This window comes from Bos mutus, chromosome 8, assembly GCF_027580195.1.
Source record: "Bos mutus isolate GX-2022 chromosome 8, NWIPB_WYAK_1.1, whole genome shotgun sequence".
In the NCBI taxonomy this organism is placed as follows: Eukaryota; Metazoa; Chordata; class Mammalia; order Artiodactyla; family Bovidae; genus Bos; species Bos mutus.
This window is the reverse complement of record NC_091624.1, coordinates 38,293,212-38,306,473: the sequence shown is the minus strand read 5'-3', so window position 1 is coordinate 38,306,473 and position 13,262 is coordinate 38,293,212. Positions and strand designations below refer to the sequence as shown.

Genomic DNA, 13,262 nt, shown 5'->3' with positions numbered 1-13,262 from the left:
TTAGAGCTGGCATTAATCACAACCTTCCTGGGTCCTTCCTTTGCAAGATAGTGGGGAGGGATGCTTGGAGAGGAGGGGAAGGGATTAAACAAGTGATGGATTGGGCTTCCCCAGGGCAAGCAGAATGCCTCCACCCAGTGGGAACTGGGGTTTGAAAGGGCTTGGGCTGGGGAGGGGCACTGTGTGGAGCCAGTAGGGCCCGGCTTCCCAGAAACACAGGCCTGGCTCCCCAAGACTGCAAGGTCATTGCCAATTCGTTAAGTGGCTGTTCTCAGCAGGCCTTTGCAGAGGAAAGGCATGTGTTCCCCATTTTGTTGATGTGGAAACGGCAAGAGGAAGTGACTCAGAGACAGAGTGGAAATAAAGTGTGTGTCTCATGACATTCTGGCTTCTGCTGGACGCAGAGGACTGGCCTTTCAACTGTGTCCTGGGGGGCCTCCTTCCACGTACAGAACAGACGATGGCTCTAAGTGTGAGCAGAGGGTTGGAGGTGGAGGTGATCTTTTCAGGTGCCAAGGTAGATGGAGCGGGTGGGCACTGGTACTGGAGATAAGAAAGATTGTCACAACCCTCTGAGCCTTGACTTACTGGCTCTGTTTAATCTTTTACAAGTGGGCACTGGTATTGGGTTTCTGATTCTGTCTTCTGCCAAGTCACAGGCATTTAAAAAAAATACACATGCCAGGGAGTCTATCTAAGTAATCTCTGATTTTTCAGAAAATTCTCTAGGATAGGTAATGTTAGCCTCCTATCCCAAGAAAGGAAACTGAGGTCTTGAGAGGTATCCTTGTCCAGATCACACAGCTGATAAGCAGCAGAGACTGAAGGCCACCACACTGCCTAACTGTGAAATCCCTCATGAGTAATGCCCCAGACTTGTGCAGCATGGCAGCCCCGAGGACATGAGTTTTAAACCAGGTTCAAATGAGTCAGGTGTCTGTGCTCTCTTCCTGATACTGTGCCATCTTCCTGATTAATGGTGCCCTGTCTCTGCTCCCTGAAATCCAGGGCAGAACTTCCAATCCTCAAGACTTTGCCTTTTACCCTTGGAACTCCCAGTGTCACCTCAAGTCTGGTTGCCCAAGAGGCCCAGCTTCAATGTCAGTTGCCAAAGGCTATTACTGTCGTCTCATAAATTAATGAACATTGGAAAACCAAACCAAAAAAAAAAAAAAAAAAAAGGTGGAAAGACAAAGAATGAAAGACTGCCCCTGCTCCTCAAATGGAATACATTGAGCTTTATGATGGATTCTCTATAGTGTCCTTATTTTTTCTCATTTTGCCAAGGACACAGCAAAATATCACCAAAGGCCATCATCCACCTGCCAGCTGCTGTTTGGGAACTCTGTCCCATCCCAGCCTGACGTCTCAAGGTACAAGGGCTGGTTGGTGGCAGAGCCGGACACTTGGTTGGCAGGACATGATACCATGGGTCCTCTAATCTTTGGCAACTCAGCGGCCTTAATTCTCTGCCCTTACCAGTTGTGTGATCTGGACAAAGTCACCTCACTGGATCTCTCTAACATTACCTATCCTGTAGACTCTTTCTAGAGAATGAACGATTGCTTACACAAGCTCCCTAACACACCGTGTGTGTTCAGTAAGATGTAACGTTACCCTGCAACATCTTCAAAAACAAGAGTATAGTTTTCTAACAGAAGCAGACTCACAGACTTAGAGAATGAACTCGTGGTTGCCAGTGAAGAGGATGGGAGGAAGGGATAGTTAGGGAGTTTGGGATGGATGTATACATCTTGCTATATTTAAAATAGATAGCCAACAAGGACCTACTATATACATGGGAAACTCTTCTCTATGTTGTGTGGCAGCCTGAATGGGAGGGGATTTGGGGAGAGAATGGATACATGTATATGTATGGCTGAGTCCTTTCACGCTGCACCCGAAACTATCACAATATTGTTAATCAGCTATCGTTGTTCAGTTGCTAAGTCATGTCTGACTCTTTTCGACCCCATAGACTACAGCACACCAGGCTTCCCTGTCGTTCACTATCTGCTGGAGTTTGCTCAAACTCATGTCCATTGAGTTGGTAATGGTATCTAACCATCTCATCGGCTATACTCCAATATAAAATACAAAGTTAAAAATAAATAAATAAATAAATCTCCTAATTTTCCCCCTGCCCGCTTCAGGTAGGTGAATGTCTCGTGTTGAGTGTCCTGAATTTTTATCCTGAACTCTTCAGGGACGCAAAGACTGTTCAGCTTCCGTCAGTGCCCTTGGCCGGTCTTGTCCAAGATGTTCTTAGAGCCAATCAAAACTTTTCCTGTTTTAATTTGAGCCCATTTCCTTGTGTTTGTTATTCTTTGGCTCTGACTTGGGCAGATCTGGGGGTTGGGAGGCAGCCCGGAGCCCACACTGGCTCACTGCCAGGGTTCTCCCTGGGGTGGTGGGATGGTCTCTGCTCCACCAGTGCTCACAGGGTCTGGGGCTGGCCAGGACGCAGGGAGAAGGGGTCACCAGGCTGTAGTCCAGGTCTGGACTGGAGGGCAGGGGTTTTGACTCGCATATGGAGAGCCAGAGGATTTTGTGATCATCAAAATCCAGAGGCAAGCTGTCAGTGAGAGATTCACATTATCAGGCAAAGTCTGGAGGAACAGGCAGGCTGTGTTGTCAGGAAGCATGAGCTAGAGTCAGTGGGTTATTCTCCTGTCTTCCACACTGTCTTCCACACTGCATCCACTGCCGTTAAGTTGGTAGATTGAAATCAGCCGTGGAGGGCTGGGAGAGAAGACCATGCATGAGGCTGAGGGCTGTTTTCTCTAAGACCCCAAAGGCAGGTAACTGAGGCTTTGATTATAGAACACCTTTCAGTTACTCAGCTTCAGAGAGTTCAGGAGGGACCCCTTTGGCAGTTCACTGCAGGTCTGTACTGACAGCTGGTGGTTTCGGATGCCCTTGAGGGAGTTGCCATGTGTCATCAGAGATGTGGGCACCACCTTTCTGGACTGAGGTCTTTTGCCCAGACTCTTAAGTCCCTCAAGGACCTGTCATGACCACATCCTAGCTTGGGAAGGGGTGACACTCTCTAAGCCACGAGGGTTCAAGACTCTTCACAGATTGGGATGTTCCATGTTGGGCTGACACTTTTTTTTTTTCTTACATGGAGTTTGTGCCAGTGTCAGTGGTATCAAGGTACAGAGATTTCCCATCTACCCCCTGCCCTCAAACATGCATAGTCACCCTGGCTACCAACATCCCCCACTAGAGTGGTACATTCATTACATTCTGGTGTGTGGTGTATGTTCAATGGCTCAGTCATGTCCAACTCTTTGCAACCCCATGGACTGTAGCCCACCAGCTTCCTCTGTCCTTGGAATTTTCCCATCAAGAATACTGGAGTGGGTTACCATTTCCTTCTCCAGGGGATTTTCCCAACCCAGGGATTGAACCTGCGTCTCCTGCTTGGCAGGCAGATTATTTACCACTGAGATACCTGGGAAGCCCAGGTCCTTATTGTTATCTATTGTATATGTAGTAGTGTGTATATGTCAGTCCAAATCTCCCAATTTATCCCTCCCCACCCCTTACTCTCTGGCAACCAGAAGTTTGTTTTCTACATCTGTGATTCTATTTCTGTTTCATGAGTAAGCTCACTTGTCACTCCATCCTTCGGCCCCCAACTCCTAGTCTAGGAATGTCCCCCTAAAATCACAGTCTCTTGTTAGAAGGGAGAGATTTCTCTGTAGGAATGGGTTTCGATGAGAACTAAACTTAGTCTATAACGGAAGTTCCCAACCCAGCCTGAATGTTAGAAACATCCTTGGAAACTTAAAAATACCAATGCAAGGCCTCCCCCAGGCCACCTCACTGACGATCTCTGGGCATGGGTCAGGATTTAGCTTCCCAGGGGATATTAATGCAGAGCCAAGGTTGGCATCTCCAGTCTGGTGTAAGACTTCCTTTGCTCCCTTTGAGTATCACTAAAGCAGGAATAGCTTTAGACCAATGATAGTAAACCCTACAGAGCTGTTGTTGAATCAAGAAGCCACGGCCAATGTTGGCTGAGATTCGGGGTGAACTGAAGATTCCTAGGATATTTATAGTCCATGTAGATGTCAACCAAACTGTCATCAGAACTGGGCTGGGTCTTCTAGGGCCCCAGTCGCACCCCCCAACCCCCTCAACACCCCTCCCTCAGCAGAAAGACCTCTCAGATTGGGATGCCAGGGTGCCATCTGATATGGTGACAGATGCTCTGGGAGATGACTTCCAATGGGACTGAGGCTGCCAGCCCTGAAACCCAGGCTGGCAGCTGCAGGTGGGTGTGGGCAAAGCCATCAGCCCCTGGCTGGTCCCCTACCTGGACCCTTTCTTGGCTTCCCCATCCCACTGCCCTCCAGGCTACCCATTTTCCACTTCTGTTTCTTCCAGGCTTCTCCCCTCTTGTCCCTGTTTCTCTCCTGCTATTTTCTACTGTCTTGCTCTTCACTTTTTCTGCTCAGCTGTGCCTTGGAACCATGCTGGGGCCGCCTCCTCTCACAGCTGCGTTTGCAAAGTGTGGGCCCCTTGCCTAGGAGCCAGTGTGGGAGGAGGAAAGTGATGGGGAGAAGGGGCCCCCCACAGAGAGTGCCCGCCTGCACGCACCAGGTCCTCTGGCTGGTACCTGGATGTTCATTCAGACTGCTCCTTTACACTTCCGCTTCCCCATCCTCCGAGCCGGATGCCTTTAAGGGGAGTCTTCAGGAGTAGGAGGATGTGTGCTTGCTGGTTGCTGCCCCTGGGGAGTGAGGCAGGTGGGCTCACACCCATCATTTCAGGGCTATCCCTCTGCTGTCTCCGCAGGACTGCGATGTGCTGGTCCTAGCCGCCGTCAGAGAGGATGTCCGGGGTGTCTGAGGCCCTGAGCCGAGTGAAGGTGGGCACATTACGTCGACCTGAGGGCCCCCCAGAGCCCATGGTGGTGGTGCCAGTAGACGTGGAAAAGGAAGACGTGAGGATCCTCAAGGTCTGCTTCTATGGCAACAGCTTCAACTCTGGGAAGAACTTCAAACTGGTTAAATGCACTGTGCAGACCGAGATCCGGGTGAGTGTGGCGGGCGCCACCTGCTCCATCCATTTGTCCGTCTCTCCCTCACTCTTCCTGGGTGGCTGAGCATCTCTCCTTCAGCCTGACAGCTCTCCTGTATACACTCCTTGGATGGCGGGGAGGGGTGGGCACCAGAGGGATGCTCTCCTCCTGCAGCTCTGGGCTTCCTCTCCAGGGCTCTGCAGCTCTAGAGGTGGGGGCAGAGTGTGTAGCCTTCCTTCAAACCCTAGATCATTTGCTCAAGCTTTGATTTATCTCATTTCAACTTGTTCCTTATTTATGACATTTGAGGCTCTGCAAGAGATATACGTGCTCCCTCCCCCCTCAAAGAGTTCACACTCTCATGGAATTGGAATAACACAAGTGATTGCATTGAACACAGAACAAGAGTGACTTTTCCAGACATGCCCTGGATGCTTAGAAAAGGGAGCTGTGGAGACATTTAGAGGATGGTAATAAACTAGAGATGCCCTTGACCAGGTATCTGGTTGCCAGGCCCTTTCTGAGGCTGTACTTCAACAGGTTCATTCTCATCCAGAGTCACAGAATCTGTTTTGCAAATCCAAGTACCCACAGTCACCAGGGCACCTTAACACCAGAAAGCTAACTCACCTTAACCAAATGTATGAGAGCTTGTCATCAAAAGCAGAGCCACAATACACCGATTAATTTTAAATGCAACATTTATTGAACAATTCCTATCTACATGGGGCTTCCCTGTGGCTCAGATGGTAAAGAATCTGCTTGCAATGCAGGAGACCCAGGTTGAGTTCCCAGGTCAGGAAGATCCCATGGAGAAGGACATGGCAACCCACTCTAGTATTCTTACCTGGAGAATCCCGTGGACAGAAGAGCCTGGCGGGCTACAGTCCATGGAGTCACAAAGAGTTGGACATAACTAAGCAACTAACACTTTTCTTTCTTTCCTATACATGCCTGAATCAATCCCTCTACATTATCTGGTTGAACCTTTGAGATAGATACAGCAAGGATATCGTTTTCCACTGCTCAGAGTATTCCTTTCTGATGATGCGAAAGTAAGCCAAAGCCAAACTGATTCTCCAGAGCTGGCTTTGCTGGGTTTGTCATTTGAACAAAGGAAGCAGGAGGATCTTGGGAACACTCATCAGATCTGAGTGAGCTGGATGAACCATCTTCAGTCCTTTAATCAGCAACCCTGCCATGTCCCGGAAGTCAGCATTTCCCAGACTCGGCAAGCGTCTCTTCCAGTCGGCACTGGCAGCAGCCTCTCCACATCTGTGCATTTGGCTGCTTTCTGTCTGTGCACATGCTGTGCTTCAACACACTGAGCCAAATGTAATTGATTAGGTCACTGTCTTGGCCTATTGTCACAATTGATTCTGGGTTGGTTCTTCCCTCTGTTTCCTATAACTGATCTGATGAGGGTCTTGTCTGTATCTTATGGTTCCAGATATGTGTGTACAGTTGTGTCCCAGAAGTAAGTCCTAGGCATTTTCCTCCAAAAGGATGTTTTCAGATCTCCTTAACTCTCTACTTCTTGAGCCTTCCTTTGGGTATATCATCTTTGCAGATAGCTGATGCCATCTACAATGGGGTTTACTAGTTTAATTTCAGAAGGCAACCCACTTTCCATGTTTGGAGCACCTTCTTGCCCTTTGGGGCTGAAACCCAAAGAGCATGTGGTTAGACTAATCAGATTAGGATGTGCTCTGTGGTGTGCATGCATGCTAAGTTGCTCAGTCGTGTCCAACTCTTTTCAACCCCATGCTCCTCTGTCCATGGGATTTCCCAGGCAGGAATACTTGTGTGGATAGCCATCCCCTTCTCTAGGGTACCTACCCACCCCAGGGATTGAACCCAGGGCTCCTGCATTGCAGGCAGATTCTTTACCATCTGAGCCACCAGGGAAGCCCATGTTCTGTGGAGGTATGGTGAAAGGGGACCCGAAAGGATTGGTGGATTGGAAGAGGCAGTACTGAAGAGGGCTTTCTAAGAGGAGGACATGGCAAGGACAAAGACAGAGAGGCTGCTGAACCGTGGGTAGTTGGGTTTGGCTGGGGCATGGGTTATATTTAGAAAAGTATCTAGAGTCAAGATCAGAAGGGAAATCTGATGGTGGATAAGGGAGGGCTTAGAATATCAAGCTGAGGAATCTTGGCTCAGACAGGCACTAGAGACACACAGCTTTCAAGCAAGAGAGAGGCTTTCCTGGAGCCGTTTGATGTCTTGCTGGGTACTTAAGGAGAAAAAATACAAAAGCCTACAGAAAGCGCAAGGAGACCCGAGCTTAGAAAGAATGGCTCAGGGACTTCCCTGGCCTCCAGTGATGAAGACTTCACCTTCCAATGAAGGGGGTGCAGGTTCAACCCCTGGTCAAGGAGCTAAGATCCCACATGCGTCATGGCCAAAAAACCAAAACACAAAAGAAGCACTGTTGTAATACGTTCAATAAAGACTTTTAAAATGATCCACATCAAAAAATCTTAAGCAAAAGTGAAGAATGGCTAGTACTTGAAGTATTATCTGGAGAAGTCTGAAAACAGAGGTGGAAAAAGAACAAAGAAAGAAGTGATAGCCTCCTAGGAGTTTACGTCCCAGCCTTCTGATTTTTCCTGTTTCACATCTGTCCTAGAGGCAGCATGTCACCTGCTCACTGAAAACAACCATGGCTTTAAAATTATCTAGACCTTGAGCTTGATACCACTCCACCCTTACTGGTCGTATGGCCTTAGACCCAACACTTAGCCAACCTGGCTCAGGTCCCTCACCTAAGGATTATGCCTGCCTGTAGCCTCATTGTTAAGGATCAGAGATGGTAGATGAGAAGCATCCAGAATATAGCAGGAGCTCAGTCCTTGGAAATTATTGACTGTGTGGGTATTATGTCTTTACCCTGCTCAAGAATCCCCAAGGGTTTCTAATTGCCTGTAGAATAAAATTAAAATCATCTTCTTTTAGTGTTTATCCACTTACCTGTCATATCTTCAAGTAAAGTAAGATGATCAGATTTGTATTTTGAAACAGCTTGTAGTGTCCTGCAAGATGTTAGAAAGTGCATTCTGGAGAAGGTTTTTTTATGGTCAAAGGCATTTGGAGATCCTTGGTTAAATAATTCTGAACCAATTCCTTTGTGACAGGACTTCTTAGAATCTTTAATATGCTGTTCTGCATGATGGGTTCTAATAAAGAGCCACAGCAGTGATGTTCTCTTCAGTTCAGTTCAGTTCAGTCGCTCCATCGTGTCCAATTCTTTGCGACCCATGAATCGCAGCATGCCAGGCCTCCCTGTCCATCACCAACTCCTGGAGTTCACTCAAACTCACGTCCATCGAGTCGGTGATGCCATCCAGCCATCTCATCCTCTGTCGTTCCCTTCTCCTCCTGCCCCCAATACTTCCCAGCATCAGAGTCTTTTCCAATGAGTCAACTCTTTGCATGAGTGGCCAAAGTACTGGAGTTTCAGCTTTAGCATCATTCCTTCCAAAGAACACCCAGGGCTGATCTCCTTTAGAATGGACTGGTTGGATCTCTTTGCAGTCCAAGGCACTCTCAAGAGTCTTCTCCAACACCACAGTTCAAAAGCATCAATTCTTCAGTGCTCAGCTTTCTTCACAGTCTAACTCTCACATCCATACATGACCACAGGAAAAACCATAGCCTTGACTAGCCGGACCTTTGTTGGCAAAGTAATGTCTCTGCTTTCCAATATGCTATCTAGGTTGGTCATAACTTTCCTTCCAAGGAGTAAGCGGCTTTTAATTTCATGGCTGCAATCACCATCTGCAGTGATTTTGGAGCCCCCAAAAATAAAGTCTGACACTGTTTCCACTGTTTCCCCATCTATTTCCCATGAAGTGATGGGACCAGATGCCATGATGTTAGTTTTCTGAATGTTGAGCTTTAAGCCAACTTTTCACTCTCCTCTTTCACTTTCATCAAGAGGCTTTTTAGTTCCTCTTCACTTTCTGCCATAAGGGTGGTGTCATCTGCATATCTGAGGCTGTTCTCTTAAGTCAGTCATTTCTTATTTGCCTAAGAAACCCTTTCTTGTATGAGTTGGAGAACCAGTTCTCTAAGAAATCATTTAGGGATCTGTTTTCCCTCAATTCTGACCAAAGTACAAAAAGTGTAGGAGAGAGGAAAGGCTGGTGAAAGGCAGAGGAATTAGGAAGCCATGGCTGTCATGTAGGTGGGATATGATGAACTAAGGCAGTGGCATAGGTTACAAAGACAAGTCAACAGAACCAAGTGCATCTAAACAGGCAGAGTCAACAGAACTTGATGATTAACTTGATGTAGGGAGGAAGAGAAAGAAAGGAAACAAGGATGACTCAAGCTTTTGCTTGGGCAACTGAATGGGCGTTGATAACACTCATTGAGATACCAACAGAGAAAGGAAGGACATTCTGAGATTTCAGCTTTATGAGTGTTCTGTTTGACATTTTTATGAAACACCCTCATAGAGGAGCATGGACTTGGAGCTGAGGAGGGAGAAAGGCCCTAGAGATGAGGATTTGGGAGTCATTATGCAGTGGATATCATATGAATAGGTAGGATCACCCACGGAGAATGAAAAGAGCAAAAGAAAGGTTCTAAGTAGGAAACCTTGGGCAATTGATTTCTAAGGGGCTGATAAAGAGGGGCAAATGAAGGAAAACCAAAGAATCATCCAGAGGAAGATGAAAAGAACTAAGAGAGCAGGAAGGAGAGACAAAGGCAGAGGAAACGTTGAGGAAAGAGTGGTTAGCTGTGTGAGATTCTCAGAAAGGTCAAGTCAGATAAGGCTAAAAATAGACTCATTGACTTCACCAGCAAGTGCTATAATGCTCTTTTTCTGGTCAATTTCAATGAAAAGATGGGGGAAGAAGCCATTGTGCAGTCAGTTGGAGAGCAGAGACAGTGAATGTTATCATTCCAGAGAGGCTTTGCTCATGTAAGGAAGGAAAGAGGAAAAGGCAAGAGAAACAGTGTTACTGGCAAAGGAAAGAGCTTTTGCTAAGATCCTGAAGTGACCAATACACCTGTTAGTTTTGAGGCTAAAGGATGTCCAATGTTGAGTAGTTAAACCATGTTAACAATTTTGGATTTTACCCCATCTTCCATGGAGAGCTACTGATAGAGTTTAAATATGTGAGTGACATGAGATTGTGTTTTTAAAAGATCACTTGGGTTACACAGTGGAAAATAGATTGGAGAGGGCAAGAATGGATGTGGGAAGATGTTAGGGGGCTATCGTGATGATCCAGATAAGAGATGATGGTAGTTTAGATTGAGACTCTAGCCATGGAGGTGATGGTGGTGATCATGATGGTGATGGTAATCTTGATAGGGTTGATGGTGCTAGTGGTGGTGCTAATGGTGCCGGTGGTAATGATGGTGATGATATAATGATGGCATTCGTGGTGATGGTGATGACAGTGATGATGGTGGCAGTAATAGTGATGATGACGGCAGTGGTGATGGTGAGGATCGATGATGATCATAATGTTGATGGTATTGATGGTGGTGGTGATGATGGTGTTATGGTGATGGTAGTGATGGTGATGATGGTGGTAGTGATGTAATAGTGGTACTGCTTATGGCGGTGGTGATGATAATAGCAACTAGCAATTTTGAAAGTGCATCATAAGTATTATCTCATCAACTTCTCAGAAGAAACCTATGAAGTACATACTACTATTATCTCCATTCTCTATATATGGAAATAAGGTTCCGAAGTGTTAGGCAAATTGCTAGTAAGTGGTGGAACCTGTTTGCAAACCCAGGCAATCCAATTCCAGAGCCTGCACTCTTAATCGCCATGGTTTAGGGAGAGAAGTGATTGTAATCCAGAAAATTTAAGAGATGAAAATGAAAGGTTTTGCTAATGAACCAGAGATTCAGAAACAAAGAAGAAGGTGTCAAGAACAGCAGCTGTAGTTCAGGTGGTCAGGGTCCCACTCCCTAAGGTGAAAGACACTTGAAGAGAAACTAGTTGGAGAGTAGGGAGATCCCAGAACCAGTTGTGGACTGTCGAGCGCAACTGGGATGCTTTGATGTTTTCATGTCATGTTATATATGTGAAAATGTTGAGTAGACTGTTTGATACGTGATTCTGGAGGAAAAACTGGGCTGGAGATAGACACTTGGATCTTGTCAGCCTCTGGGTGGTGGTTAAAGCCGTGAATGTGGGTAAAATCATCAATGAAGAAGTCCTGAATAATTTCATCCTCCATTCCACAAGGATGTGTTGAGTGCCCCCATGTACCTGGCACCATGCCGGTTGTGGCCTGGAAGTAAAACCAAACCCCCAAACACAAATACAATCCCTGCTTTCAATGGGCTTTCAGGCCAAGGACCCACAGTAATGAATGACACTGACCCCCACTGATGAATGAACCTTTACAAATGGAGACAAGTGCTCCGACAGGAAGACAGAACTTCTGTGAGAGCACAGAGTACAAAAGAGCTTGGTCTAAACATCAAGGAACTGTTTAGCCTTTCATGGCCTTTTTGTAGATGCTGTGTTCCAGTCCTTTTAGATCCAGACCAGTTTCCCTGCCCAAGAATCTCCTGGACTGGCCCCTCCCACCCTCTGCTTCCAGTATTTCTTTCCCCAGCTGGGCTTCATCCTCTGATGGATTTTTCTCCTTGCAGCTCTGTATCTTCTTTCACCATCTTCTCTGCGTCAAAGTACTGCCAGTCCTTTCAAGCTTGCCAAGCACTTGTCCTTCCACAAGAACACTCCAGAAATTCTGACCTCCAAATAGTGGAGGTGTCAGAATTGTGTCTGATGGAATAGAAGCCATGGAGAATGGCCCTGGTACAATCCACTTGGCAACACATTTCCAAAACATAGTTACTCCATGTCTACTTGCTGATCTCGTGTTTTCCCCTTTTTTCTCAGCCTCTTTCTACATAAATACAGTTGCCTCAGGATGTTTTCTCTAGGTTGTTAAAAGCTTTGTAAATAAGCCCTGGCCCCTGTGTTTAGGACCCAGCAGAAATTAGACAGGTGTTGGAGAGAATGGAGCAACGTGCTGAATGAGAAATGGAGATTGCTCCTCTTGATTTCTTGTTTCGCTTTTGTTTGATATTCATAGGAAATTGTGTGGGGGGAGCTCTGGAGCAAGTGGAGGCTTCTATCATCATATATTTTTCTAACATGCTAATTTGCTTGTCGGGAAAGAGGTTAAGATAACACTTTGCAAACAACCAGCTGAGTGCCACCCAGACGTGCCCACACAGGGCGTCTCTCTTTGACTCTTACAGCCTCTCCTTTCTCTCTCTCTCCCGTCTTCCTCTCCCTCCTCTTTTCTCCTTCTCCTCTCTTTCTTTAGGGTAGGTTGACCATATGTCCCAGTTGTATGGGAGAGTCCTTCTTTCCACACACTGTCCAGGAATGAATATGAACAGTACCCCTGCCAATCTCAAGAGCATCATGATTCGGAGGATAAATCACCTACAGCTAAGTGCCATTCTCACTCCTCTCTGCATAACACACTGATTGGCTGGTTCGTGGTGTTTTCTCTCCCCTGCTGACACCAGCTGACCCACACCCTGCATGGACCCATCTCTCTCCATCAGTGGACCATCTGTGTCTCACACAGGAGGGCCTTAAGCAGAAAATGAGGCACTTGTCTGTGATTTGGTGTGGTTCCAAGGATGTCAGCAGAGCCCCCACATTAAAACCCTCTCCCTCGGCCAGCCTCTATTGTGCTGAAAAGCCGTGATCAATATCTGTCCTTGGGACTTCCCTGGGGGTCCAGTGGTTAGGAGTCTGTGCTTCCACTGCAGGAGGCTCGGGTTCACTCTCTGGTCAGGGAACTAAGATCCCACATGACATGTGTACAAAAGAAGACAAACAAACAAAAAGATCCATCCTTACTTAGTCCTGAAGCATCACCCTACTTAGAATCCACGCCTACATCCCCGGGAGGGTCAGAGACAGAGCCATCTTGTGCCCTTTCCCAGCTGGTCCAGTTCTGTCCCCTCCCCTCTACAGCAGTGATTCCAGGCTGTGGGGCGGCCAGTAAAGGCCACTCACCTGGCGTGTGAGGAGAGCACAGTCCAGTCCAAAGGCAGCCTGCTGTACACCTGCTTGGACTCATTGCCCTCCCTGTAGATTCAGTGGTCTTACAGTACATCCCAGAATATTCCCAGAGAGGCAGATCCCAGATGCTGCCACCCATTGTCCCTGCCCTATCTTGTCAGACATTCATCCCAGTTACTCTTGAGTTTAAACTTATCA

General features: G+C 47.0%; 1 protein-coding gene across 3 annotated transcripts in view; it reads left to right on the top strand.

Annotated features, from left to right (window-relative positions):
- PTK2B (protein tyrosine kinase 2 beta) overlaps positions 1 to 13,262 on the top strand; it is a 142,120-nt gene that overhangs the window by 68,808 nt on the left and 60,050 nt on the right. For 2 of the 3 annotated variants that reach the window (XM_070375487.1, XM_070375486.1), the window contains exon 2: positions 4,807 to 5,047. The exons of the other annotated variant lie outside the window; for it this stretch is intronic. In XM_070375487.1, the coding sequence (XP_070231588.1) occupies positions 4,844 to 5,047 (204 nt within the window). In that variant the 5' untranslated portion in view covers positions 4,807 to 4,843. The remainder of the gene's footprint in view (positions 1 to 4,806; positions 5,048 to 13,262) is intronic. 3 annotated transcript variants of the gene reach the window in all.